Source organism: Gracilinanus agilis, chromosome 1, assembly GCF_016433145.1.
Source record: "Gracilinanus agilis isolate LMUSP501 chromosome 1, AgileGrace, whole genome shotgun sequence".
In the NCBI taxonomy this organism is placed as follows: Eukaryota; Metazoa; Chordata; class Mammalia; order Didelphimorphia; family Didelphidae; genus Gracilinanus; species Gracilinanus agilis.
In genome coordinates this window covers 289,674,318-289,687,734 of record NC_058130.1, presented here as the reverse complement: position 1 = coordinate 289,687,734, position 13,417 = coordinate 289,674,318, and the positions used below count along the sequence as shown (strand labels likewise).

At 33.2% G+C, this 13,417-nt stretch overlaps 1 protein-coding gene across 1 annotated transcript in view; it reads left to right on the top strand.

Moving 5' to 3' along the window:
* Window positions 1–10,840, top strand: part of ROR2 (receptor tyrosine kinase like orphan receptor 2) — a 176,719-nt gene extending 165,879 nt beyond the window's left edge. Inside the window, exons 7-10 of the mRNA XM_044680196.1 lie at window positions 471–716; window positions 3,222–3,424; window positions 4,314–5,759; window positions 9,698–10,840. Of these exons, the coding sequence (XP_044536131.1) occupies window positions 471–716; window positions 3,222–3,424; window positions 4,314–5,759 (1,895 nt within the window). The 3' untranslated portion in view covers window positions 9,698–10,840. The remainder of the gene's footprint in view (window positions 1–470; window positions 717–3,221; window positions 3,425–4,313; window positions 5,760–9,697) is intronic.
* The last annotated feature ends 2,577 nt before the right edge of the window (window positions 10,841–13,417 follow it).

Below are 13,417 nucleotides of genomic sequence, written 5' to 3'. Positions count from 1 at the left end.
ATATTATTTCATCTTCATTGTTGTGTTTCCTTTGTTCTGTATGTCAGAAAATGTTTTTAATGTGAATGAAGTTTACTTAATTCTTATAATAATGGAATGCTAAAATATTGATCCTGATTGCAATTCAAGTCCTTTATTTAACTTTAAAAATGACTTGCTTATTTTATTATATAATAGCATTTCTACTTTAAAAGTGTGAATTTAAAATCTAATTAATTGAGTACATGTTTATTAACTGCTTTCTGTTATGCTATTCTGGATTTAAATTAAAAGTTCTCTTTGAAGTATCCTTGGAAAATTCAATTACTATGTCTCAGAAAATTTCCAAAAGTACTGTCCTTTTGAATTCTTTTTTATGTTTATGTTAATAGTAATTTAATTGGGCTAAATTGCAAGGGGTAAAGAGTTGAATTATAGAGGTAATGCTCACTTAATCTTTTAAATGCCTAAAGTCTGTCTTTTTCCTTAAGATCACCAATGCTACAATGGCTCTGGATCAGATTATAGAGGAACTATCAGCACCACTCAATCAGGTCATCAGTGCCAAGCCTGGAATGCTCAATATCCACATAGTCATCACCTATCAAACATGGATTTCCCAGAAATAGCAGGGGGGCATGCCTATTGCCGAAATCCTGGAGGACAAATGGAAGGTCCCTGGTGTTTTACACAGAATAAAAACGTACGCATGGAACTGTGTGACATACCTTCTTGTAGTATGTATTATTTTTTTTAAGTATTGTCCAGATATTTGATGTGTGTGAACCTACATTGATAACATTCCTTATTAATGATTGAATAGCCAGTCTGTTACTAAATAATTATTTGACTTTGGGCAAACCATGTAATCTTAGCTTCTTTATCTATGAAATAGAGATAATCATATCACCTCCTTAATTATAATTTAACAACAAATTATCCAATTCGGGAGCATTACACTCACTTATTTCTCTTTTGCTTTTGGTCATTTCACTGATTTTCAGCAGAGCCCAGGTGATATGATATGAAATTCAGTTCTGTTTCTAGTTTTTTTGCGAAATTTTTAGATTTTCATTGTTTTGCAGTGATTCATGCATTTTTCATTTCAGTTAGCATAGATAACTGAGAATTATTCTTTATAATAAGTATACTTCATAGTGAGGAAGAGTTTGGGCATGATGATTTCCCATTTATTTGAGAGTACCTTAATATCAGCAATACAAAGCCATTGCTAAAGTGGTAGGAGCTTCAGGACAAATCTCACTAAGAGGAGAAATATCACAGTGAGTCTTCCTTTACCCAACATTTTATATAAAGAAAAACTCATCAATATTAACCTGATGGGAAATCTTGATATAATATAGAATAATACATGAGGTCAGAAGACTTAAGTTAAAACTCCTGTTTTATCCCTTTTAAAGCTATATAACTTGGATTATATAATTTCATTCTTTAAGCCTCAGTTTCCATATCTCTAAAATGAAAGGGTTAGGCCCAATGATCTCCAAAGTTCTTTTTTGCCCTGATATTCCCTATGATCAATGAAATAAGAGAGTATAAACATTATGATACAATGTGCAGTACATAGACAAAAAAGGGGGACAGATTTTTCTGAAAACTTGTCATTAGAATGGGTGAATGGCCTATGACTCAACTTCAAGATTCTAAGCTTGAGGTGAGAGAAAATGCACATGAGGATCCTCTTTTGGTTTAAAATTCAGAAATATTGACTTGAACTCATAGGATTTTGATATTTTCAACCTTCACAGAATCTATTTCATTCCAGAATTGAATAGTAGATTTGAGGGTGAGAATAGGGAGTGGTAACATCTTTCCCATTCAGCTAGGAATTGACTTTCAAATGACTACATCTTCATTCAAAGAAAACAAACAAAAAAAGTCTCTATGTGCCTTTTGATAATTACTCATGATAGCTGTTTTAATGTTGTGATTTAAGGTTTGTAAAGTAGTTTACATATGATAAATTTAATCTCATTAAATTCCAATGAGGAAGGTATCCCAAGTTTTATGTCCTTTTTACAGATGCAAAAAAGGCAACTTAAAATGAATTTAGTGTCCCACCCATGTTTTTATAATTCACATGTGTTAAAGTCACACTTCCGGTGTTCTTTCTGCTATTCCTTATTACCTTACAAAGAACAATGTCACTAAACCTTAATACAGGAAGAACAGTATTTTCAATATTAAAGTTTTTATGATACGTTTTCATGTAAAAGTGGGCAAATCACTTCACATTTCTGGTCCTCAGTCTTTTAATTAGATTAGAATAGTTGACTCCTAAAATTTCATTTATTTCTGACATTCTTCAGTTTTATCAGTAAAACCAAATTACAGAGACACTTCTACACAAAAGTAGTTTTGTCAAACATGCATTTTAATCAAATATAGATTTTCTCACTATTCTTCATTTTACCTATCAAGTTTTTGTATTCTGGAAATTATCTATTATTTCATGTGATAGAGCTCAGAGAAACAGTTTCTTTTGAGTCTACATCTTCCTATTATTTCTCATACAGTGTTCTGCACATAGTAAGTAATTTTTTGTTTATGCTATTTACTGACTAAAATTTTGACAGTTTATGAAACTATGTCATTTATGTGGCAGTGGAAATCCTACAGAGGGAGATAATTCTTCTTTACTTTAAAAAAAACTAAGAAAAGTCAAATAATTTCAATAATATCATTGGAAATTTTAATTTAAAATTCAGCGGTTCTGTCTTCCTTTTAATGCCTTTATTGAAATTTAATTCACCAGTGAATTGTCTCAGATAATAAGGGCTATTGTGAAATGTGCATTAACAAATGTTTCTTAATTGGAACAGAATATACAATTGTTTCATTTTCATGTTTCACATATGATCTCCTTTCAGAAAGGAGTTTTGAGGACAAAATGTGATATGATCTCATTGTATTAGTAAAAATTTCAAAATAAGAATGCTGTACTAAGCAAAGAAAATACATTATTAACTTCCTTTAGTTAACTGTAGTATATAGCTATTATTAGTCATGATGAATTTTGTTTCGTTTCAGAGTATATAGGAAAATATGTTATTTGACATATATAAAAGCTTGGTCTGTACTTTCTTTACAAGTTTTGCACGTAACTGTGTTTTTTTTTAATGAAGTTTCAAAGGGCATATCTTGTACATTTAGATATTTTTATGAATGCTTCTTATTCAACAAGATCATCTGAAAAAGAATTTAATACTTATTCTTAACAGGTCCCCAGGACAGCAGCAAAATGGGAATCCTCTACATCTTGGTCCCTAGCATTGCAATACCGTTGGTCATTGCATGTCTTTTCTTCTTGGTCTGTATGTGTAGAAATAAACAAAAAGCATCTGGTGCCACACCACAGCGACGCCAGCTAATGGCATCCCCAAGCCAGGACATGGAAATGCCACTTATTAATCAGCACAAACAGGTATCTTTTTAGCTTTTAGTTGATTTAATAATTGGCTCCATGCATATTCCTGTGCCATAAAGTTACATATGTTACAATATGTCTAATGTTTAATTAATTTTTAACTAATTTAACTCAACTAATTTTTCATTTTCCTTCCTAATCTTTTTTTCTTCTGATCATAACATTTCAATGGTACTTGTTTTTCTCTGGAAGATGTAATGACAAATATATTACTTTTTAACTATGCCTGTCATAATTGAAAGAATTAATGTTTAACAATATTTATCTTTCTTGAATAATTAAACTTTCTTTTCCCAGAGGTTAGATTATTAGGAAATAAGTGCCTTAAGAGTGACTAAAGGTATATGGAAAGATTTTTCTTAGCTATTGGCTTATATATCTTTAGAATGTCATGGATTCATCCTCCATTTCTAGAAATCTTTTTTAAATGAAGGAATTATTTAGATAAATATATTAATGTGAAAAATATGATTTAGAGAAAAGTTTGTGATTGTTACTGCCTAGGAAAGAGTTGAAATTATTAATTAATCTGATGAGGTATTATCCTAAGGTGACATGGCTAGTTTATATGAAAAAATATTCATCAAAGCTTTATATAGTTTACTCTGGCACCTTCTGGTCTGTTGGCCAAATATTCAGAGATTCCAAAAAAAAAACCCTCTACATTATTTGCAATTACCATGACCTATAACCTTGTCAAATAGAAATGTCTGTCTTTATACGGAAATGAAATTTGCACTTAGGTAACCAACATCAATTGGCACTGAATGAAAAACAAAAATTAGCAACAAGATTGTGTTGCATATAACTCTTTCCTTTTTTATCTAAAGATGTGCTTGTTGCTACAACTGAAGGAAATACATCATCACAGTTATTTCTCTTTCAGGCCAAACTCAAGGAGATCAACCTCTCTTCTATAAGGTTCATGGAAGAGCTAGGAGAAGACAGATTTGGGAAAGTCTACAAGGGTCACCTCTTTGGTACAACACCAGGGGAGCAGACACAAATCATAGCTATTAAAACACTTAAAGACAAAGCAGAAGTACCTCTCCGAGAAGAATTTAAACATGAAGCCATGATGAGATCAAGGCTGCAACATCCAAATATCGTATGTTTGTTGGGAATCATGACCAAAGAACAACCTATCAGCATGATTTTTGGTTATTGTTCCCATAGTGACCTTCATGAATTCTTAGTCATGAGATCTCCCCATTCAGATGTGGGAAGCACTGATGATGAAAAGACAGTTAAATCGACGTTAGAACCAGCAGACTTTTTTCATATCGTAGTACAAGTAGCTGCAGGTATGGAGTACCTTTCTAGCCACCATGTTGTCCATAAAGACTTGGCAACCAGAAACATACTTGTATTTGATAAGCTCAGTGTAAAAATATCAGACTTGGGTCTTTTTAGGGAAGTTTATTCTGCTGATTACTACAAACTGATAGGAAATTCTCCCCTCCCTATCCGTTGGATGTCCCCTGAGGCAATTATGTATGGCAAATTTTCCATTGATTCTGATATATGGTCCTATGGAGTGGTGTTGTGGGAGATCTTCAGCTATGGCCTACAGCCATATTGTGGATATTCTAACCAGGATGTTATTGAGATGATAAGGAATCGGCAAATTTTGCCCTGTCCTGATGATTGTCCTGCTTGGGTGTATACCTTGATGATAGAATGTTGGAATGAATTTCCCAACAGAAGACCAAAATTTAAAGACATACATAATAGGCTGAGGACATGGGGGAATCTTTCTAATTACAATAGTTCAGCCCAAACATCTGGGGCAAGTAATACCACACAGACAAGTTCTCTTAGCACAAGCCCAGTGAGCAATGTCAGCAATGCTAGATACATTGGACCCAAGCAGAAAACTCAGTCTTTCCCTCAGCCCCAGTTCATTCCAGTGAAAGGGCAAATAAGACCTTTGGTCCCACCTCCTCAGCTCTATATACCTGTAAATGGTTATCAGCCAATGCCACCTTATGGTGCTTATTTGCCGAATTTTTACCCAGTCCAAATCCCAATGCAAATGGCCCCTCAACAGATGCCTTCCCAGATGATTCCCAAGCCAGGATCTCACCACAGTGGCAGTGGTTCTACAAGCACAGGCTATGTAACAACAGCCCCCTCTAACACATCTGTAGCTGACAGGGCAGCTCTTCTTTCAGAGGGAACTGATGATGCTCTCAATACAGTGGAAGATATAGCTCAGAATCCTGTCCAGGAAGAAGAAGAAGAAGAAGGCTCTGTTCCTGAAACAGAATTACTAGGTGACAATGACACGCATCTGCAGATGGATGAAGCAGAAATTCTCTCAGAAGCTTAGGTAAAGGAGGTGACCTCTTAATTTGGTTTCATCCTGTTTATGGGGCAATTTTTAAAACTGTGATCCTATAAGGGTTATATGATCAATTAATTGATCAGAAAATTTGGCCATCATTGACAAACAGAATGCAAATACTAGATGCAGCAGTAATGATATTCCAGAGATACTGATGAGTTTATTGCAGACTTGATAATATAGAACTGCTGTTTTACTTTTGTCAATAATCCTTGATAGAGGCTGCTCTGAGATAAGATACTGTTGCTGTGCAACATATTGTTGAATAGCCTTGCACATTATGTCTATCATGGTCTGTGATTGTATTTTTAATTCACAGTTCCTAACCTGGACAGGGAGAGAAGAGAATTGCTTTGAGAGTACTGAAGTGAGGTATAACCAGGATAAACAATTTAGTGTACTTTAAAAGCCATAGACATTTCTTTCTAATAAAAAAAAATCTTTAAAGATTATCTCTTTTGGATCAGAATGGCTCAAAACTCAGAGAAAACAATTAAAGAAGCAGAGAGAACTGTTCCCAGTGAGTAATGTGGTAGAAGTTTCCAAATAAGGTTGGGGTATGAAAGCTTTTTTCACCCATAGCTGCACTACTCTTTTCTCCCCCTAGTGACTAAAAAAATTATTACTTCACAAGTTAAAAAAAAAAAAAAAAAACGAGAATGGTATATTTACTGTGTGCTACAAACTCAACCTTCTTTGCAACTTTGTGTTCGTTGTCAAATATGAAAGAAGTTTATGAAAATAAGCCTTCTTAATGTATTTAAATTGGTGCCTTAAAACATGTATTTTAACAATCAAATAATTTTAATGATTCTGCATGTCTATCTTCCCACTTTTCTTACTTTCAGGGAAAGTGGCTCTTGATTTTGGAATGTCCAAAAAATATTATACAGAATGCAGTTTTACCTAAGATAAATCACGTACAGAACTTCAAGTGTAATTTATATTTTATTACATTTTATATACTGTTTCATTGAAGTATTTTCATCCTAAATAATGATTTTGTAATTTAACTTCTTTAATTGTCCATTTTAGGATGCAATTTTATTGTATTTTATGGTGTTCATTTTTATAAAATTTGGAAATAAGGTCCATTCATTTCATGAATAATTCTATTAAGACATATACACACTATATTGTGTCTAGTACACATAATAGTCATAACTTGTAAATCCACTATCTATTGGATACAATAAATTCATAGAGAAAGTGTGATTGATTAATTTATCTGTAGGACTCTTGTTTTTTATGGTGGCAATAAAATGTTGGAAATTATTGCTCTTCTCAAGACTGAAGCTCTCAAATTTAATAATAAATTAATAATATTTCCAAGTATTTAAATTATATAAAGGTATAAGCTACTTGAAAAACATTAACAAATGTTTTAGAACTAATCTTTTATATAACTCACATCTTAATTATATGGTTGATTTGTTAATTAAGAGTTCATTTGTTAAAATAAGCCCCTTCAAGGACCTTTTCAGACACTTTGTTTTACCATATGACTTCAAAGGTAATACATTTTATTTCTTTAATGTATTTCTTTAAAGCATTTTAGTTCTGATTCCGATTTTTATTAATTCATACCAGACTTCCTCATAATTGCTCTGAATTCTTGAGGTTTTATTCAAAGAAAAATTTTACATGCAGGCAGAAAATAATTTAAGCATGAATCACTAGGATGAAAGATAATAGGATACTTAAAATCATACTTGGACTAAAATACTAGCTTCTCAACATAGTTCTATGCCTAGAATTCTTTACTACTTTTTATTGGGAATTAAAACTCAGCTTTACTTCTGCACTAAATTTCTTAATACCGGTGGACCAAATTATAGAAATTTCATAAGCAAAATTGGGAATAGAGATGAAGGATGTAAAGAGTATTTACTAGTAAAATTCAAATAATTGCCAAGATGCAAAATTCTTTGCTATATTCAGCCCTCATTTCTTTTTCCTAATGGTGAGGAGAAAAAGATTACGCTATATTTCTGTTCCACTATCGTATTTGTAAGTTTTTAGGAAATTAATTGTAATATACTTTCATCTTCTTAACTTTGGGTGAGTGTTTCTATTCATGTAGGTAAGTTTTTTTCTTAAATTGTTAGAACTAGAAAATAATTTTAGAGTCAAATCATTTCATCTATAATTATAATTATTTTGCCTTATTTCAACCTCTCCTTATTTTGTTTTCACTTTTAAATTTTCTGTCCCTTGTTTTGATTTATTTCATTTAAAAAATGTTGCTTACTATTCTTCCTTTACCTTGTGTGTTTTTATACTACTCATTGAAACTAATTGTTGGAGACTAGTTATTTTTTAAATGTTAAAGTATTTTAAAGATAATTAATTTTATTACTTTATTCCAATTAAGTAAAACCTGGGCAACTGTTGACAAATAGAAGCCTTATGATACCTGACCTACATTTATAGCATTATTATTTGCATTAAAGTAGACAATCATTCTTTCTTTGGCTTATTCTCATTTGCTTAACAAAGCATTTCCCCCTCATAGATAGTTTAGTGAAAAAACTTTAGCCTAACCTTATCCAAATTCAAAATTAGTAAGCATTTACATGAAGTTAGATTAATGAGCTAAAGTTGTATTATGATTCATCTGTTTTCATATGTAATCTAATTCCTGGAATACTTATTAGTAGTTGCTTTAGTTCCAAATCCCAAGGAAGAAAGACAACAAGCATTCATTATGTGCCTGCCATGTCTCAGACAATGTGCAAATACTTGATGAATATTATCCTATTTGGTTCTCACAGAGGCTGTGACTTCCCCAGTGTCACACAGCAATTAAGTGTCTGAATTTGGAGTTAATCTTTCTAATTCTAGGCCCAGTACTCTATGCAAAATCTGAACCTACTAAAAATAATTTCCCCACATTTCCCAATCAAAGAACTGTGTAATTTTCTCATTCAAGGCAAAATGAAAGTCATTTCACAGTTTATTCCCCAATTTTACCCAGAAAACTATTATTGAAGTAGCCTTTGTGGAAGAGTAGAAGAGAAATTTTAGTGCCATTTATAATATCATTTAAAATATTACTGTGACATTTATTAACTTTGGAAAAGTTTGGTGTTACAAGTCAATTTCCATAGAGGTTTTAATGTTCCCCCACACGATGACACCTTGACTAGCTGTAGTGAGTACCTAAGTAGAGTATCATGTACCTAGTGTTTAGACTTATTTTAGACATGTTGGCATAAGTGTGCTTATTATGTGAGGAGAGAGAGAGAGAGAGAGAGAGAGAGAGAGAGAGAGAGAGAGAGAGAGAGAGAGAGAGAGAAAGAACATCATAAGATTATAAGCCTGTTGAGGATTTGAATGGCTAAGGATTACCAAAGCACTCATGTATCTTTCTACTATTTCAAAATAGTATTGCCACTGAAAGAATATGGGAGACTTCCAGATAATATGGCAATATAAAATATCATAGAGTATCCAAGCTTACATCAACATTCACCCACGAGAAAAAGGAACCACATGATGAAGAAAATTGAAGAAAAATAGAAGTCTTCCTCTCAGTACACATAGAGATTGGGAAGTCAATGAGAGTTCCAATAAATAGATCAGAAGCCTCTGTGCACTAAGATATTGGTGCCACAAGAGAGTGCAAACTCTGGAAAACAGACTTGAAATGGGTTAGTAGAAGGCTACAAAGAAAGGTTCTAAAGGAGGATACTGAAGGAGAGTAGCAAGCTGTGATAAGCTTTGATAATTGTGTCCTGAAACCAGATTCTGTCCAAGCCATTCAATAAGAAAAGAAACAGGAAAATAAATAGTCCTCTTAAAGTCAGAGAGACACCACACTCAGAACTCAGAAGCACCCACAGGGTGTGGGGGGCAGGGGGGAAGATGGGGAGGGTGGCTAGAATGACAATGATTTTCAATATCTGACATAAAATTTTCAGGGTCTAAACAGGAAACAGAACTAAATACTTATTGGGAGTTGTACAAAGAGAATGAAAAAAATGGTCAAAGCAAGCACTATCAGAAGAAGCCAGGATTTCAGAGAGAGAATGAGAATAAACATCCAGAATAGCAACAGCAGCAGCATCTATACTACAGAGGAAATAACAGCAAAAAAGGACTATTCAACTGATGTCGAATGCTGTAGGATATGGAATCTATCACTTAAACAAAGTACCAATAAAAAGCTAAGGCAGAAAAGATGAGCAAACAGAAGAAAACACAAAACAATGAAGAAAAATCTATCAATCAGACAAAACCCAAGAAGTAAATACAGAAGGTCAATTCCATAACAAGTGTAAGCAGAGCCTTAGAGGAAAAAAATACGTGGCCACAAGAACAAGAGTGGTTAGAAGAAATAATGCAAAAGATAAAAAAAATGAAATTATAATTGAAATATGAGTTCTGGAGGAAAAATTCTCTCAAAAAGAAAATAAACAGCATAGACTATCTCTCCTTCCCTGAAAAATAAAGTAGAGGATCTTGTGACTACATGAAACACATAAGTATAAGAAGAAAATGAAAAAACTTTAAAAGTTGGAAGAAAATAAAAAACAATTGATCTGGAAACAGGACAAAGAAAAATCATTTAAGAATCATTGGGCTTGTTTCATAGGGATATATTATGGTAAGATGGTAGCATGTTAGGACCTAGAGGAGACCAGGTTCTCCACAGTCATCTCAGCAAAACTCTTAAAAGGCACCCAAGTAAACAGTGATAAAAAAAAAACCACATAACTGGTTATAAACTCCATTTAGTTTCTGTACAAAAAGCATGTTATAGTGTTTCCTTGCAAGAATTCCTTCATGGCACTTTTCAGGAAATGTTTTTTTCTCAAAAGTAAAAAAAAATTGGGGGAAAGTATATAATGGTAATTACAGAGATTCATTAATTAGATAACAAATGAGAATATTTGTGAAAAGTATTTTAACACAGTAAAAGTGTTTACACATAGTACGTGACATATAAAGTGTTTATTCCTTTCTTCTTTCTCCTATAATTCTCCCATTAGAATTAATTATTAACAATTAATATAGAGGAATTGCCATTTTGAAAGAATCTACAGACAACGAGCCAAAAGTTAGAGCAGGAAATGTGGACGCAAAGAGTCAAAGGTTAAGATTGGCATTTTCTGGAATCAGAATAGAAGCATGTCGTAGAGAAGTAGTCATTGTTGAATTAATCATTCTTGGCATGTTTTGTGTGTGTTCATGATCTAGTTTACTGCTAATTGTGAGTCATTCCTGCATATTTAATACTGATAAGTATATGTGCATAATATTTATTATTGAAATCCTATGAATGATGTTCTAGGAAATAACAAATTATTGGAGTAAGATAATTCTTTACATTGGCACTTTCAACATGTGATTATCTGTAGTTTTAAGAGATGGGAATGTTATATTACTCAAATACTAACCAATAATGTTCTCTGATGTTTTCTAGTGTTTGAATGAGCTTAATATTTTTATTAAACAAATATTTAGATATCAATTATACTGAGTAAAAAGTATGAAAAATGTTGAAAGTATTTTAAGAAAGGTAAAAGTCAGCTCATTGTCTTATGTTTTAAAAATTATCATAATACATGGCTTCATGTATATTATTTTTTAGACAAAAGCTCTGAAACTTAATATAACCTTATTACAGAAACACACTTCTATTTATTATTATGCTTATTCATCTAGAAATGCAAAAATAAAATTTTATTAAAAATATGTAATAACATGATTTTGGAAATGCTTATGTATTCCAATTTCTCTGTCCTAAAATATTAAACATTAATAGGTAAGGAATTTGGAAACTCTAGATTGCCATAATTTTAAAGAAGTCCTAAATGGAAAAAAGTCAAGATAAATGGAAAGTACAATGTGAAGCTACTCAATCCCACACACAAAATAGCCCACAGCACAGGTAGGAGAAAGGCGCCAATAGCAGAGTGACCTGGATACTTGGCCTCAGTAGGAGAAAGACCCCAAGCAGCACAAAATAGCCCTGGCCAACCATAACACTTTGGAAGCCTCTGAGCTTCAGAGCAAAAAAAAATATCCTAGCACAAGGACTATATGAGTACCTAAAAAAGTGTACTAGCAAGGGAAAAAAATTGGTAAGGAGAATTACTACCTTGAAGAAGAGTGTGTGAAACTTTACTCAATACCTGAATGCCCTAAGATTCTGAATACCTCAGAATGAGCCAAAAGAAACCCCAATGAGACCATTATTAAAATGAAATATAAAAAAATCAAAAATAAAAGAAATACCATATCAAACACAACTAACTTAGAAACAGGTCAAGGAGAGATCATCTAAACATCATTGGATTACTAGAAAGTAACTACCAACCAAAAGCCTAGAGACTATATTACAAAAAAATCATGAATGAAAATTCTCAAGATCTCTTAGTACAAGAAAGCAAAATGAAAATGGAAAAATTCCTCTTTCACTTCCTAAAAGAAGTGTGTAAGTGAAAACTTCCAGAAATTTCATAGTCAAAATTCAGTTTCCATTTCAAAGAAAGAAAAATACTACCCTCATCATCTCAAAAGAAAATGTTCAAGTAGCAAAAGCCAAGTCAGAATAACTTGATAGCAGGTGCCACTTTAGTGGAGAAGAAAACTTAGAATAAAATAAGCAAAAGAGAAAAGGCTTACAACTAAGAAAAATGCATTTAATAACAAAATAGTGTTATATTTGTTGAAACAGTGTTTTTGTGGAAATCTGAAGATATGCCAGAGATCTATAAAAGCTGGACTCACTCCTCCCCCACTGACAGGCTTGAGTGAAAAGGGAGGGGCACAAACTGGCCCAGTGCTCCTTTCTCCCTCCTCCCAACAAGCAGTTAGAAATCAGTTACAGATGGTGGTTGCTCTATTGCCTTCAGATCTCAATCAGGAAATAGGTAAGGCTGGTTTCAAAGAGATATTAACCCTATCTAAACTATTTCCCCAACAGGTTTGGGTAAGGAGAAAATAGTAAAGCTTGATGACTTGAGGCTTTCAGGGACAGAAGGAGGATCTGACTTGTATGGGCCACACAGCTGAAAGAACTAAGCTTGAAGGAGGTTGTGAGTATTCCCAAAATAATAGTCAGGCACGGCTCCCAAAAGATGAAGGTTTACTGATAAATGAGGAAGAGAAGGGAGGGAGGTTTTGTCAAAGGTAAAATCAGGTCTGGGAAGCCCTAAACTGTTAGGTTGAACAGCCCCTCCCCCCAGGAGGGAGAGGTAGCCTTTATATCTAGCTTGCCCTCAGAACCTATAACTAATCTCTTCTAATATTTAAATAACTAAATAGTAACAGTTGTGCTGTTGCTGGAATGGTCTAGTTCAGCTAATCAAGAAGGGAAACTTTAATGGCTATGGATAGACCTCAAGCCTAAAGTTTCCAAAAGCAATCAAGAACTGGAGTCAGCAAACAGAGTGATCTGCTCACCTCCAACTCCAAGAACCAACTGCTCTTAACTGCCCTAAACTACCCCCTCACCTAGAGTTGAGGGGGGAGGGGCCTGGAATTCTGGGTTGAAGCTTGATCCTGTATCTTGTAGGAATTCCACCCTGCCATCTCCATGTTACATAGTATATAAAATCCTATGGAAATGGGGGAGGAGGAATAGACCTTTTACAAAATTAAGGATTTTCAGTCATTCCTGATGAAAAGACAAT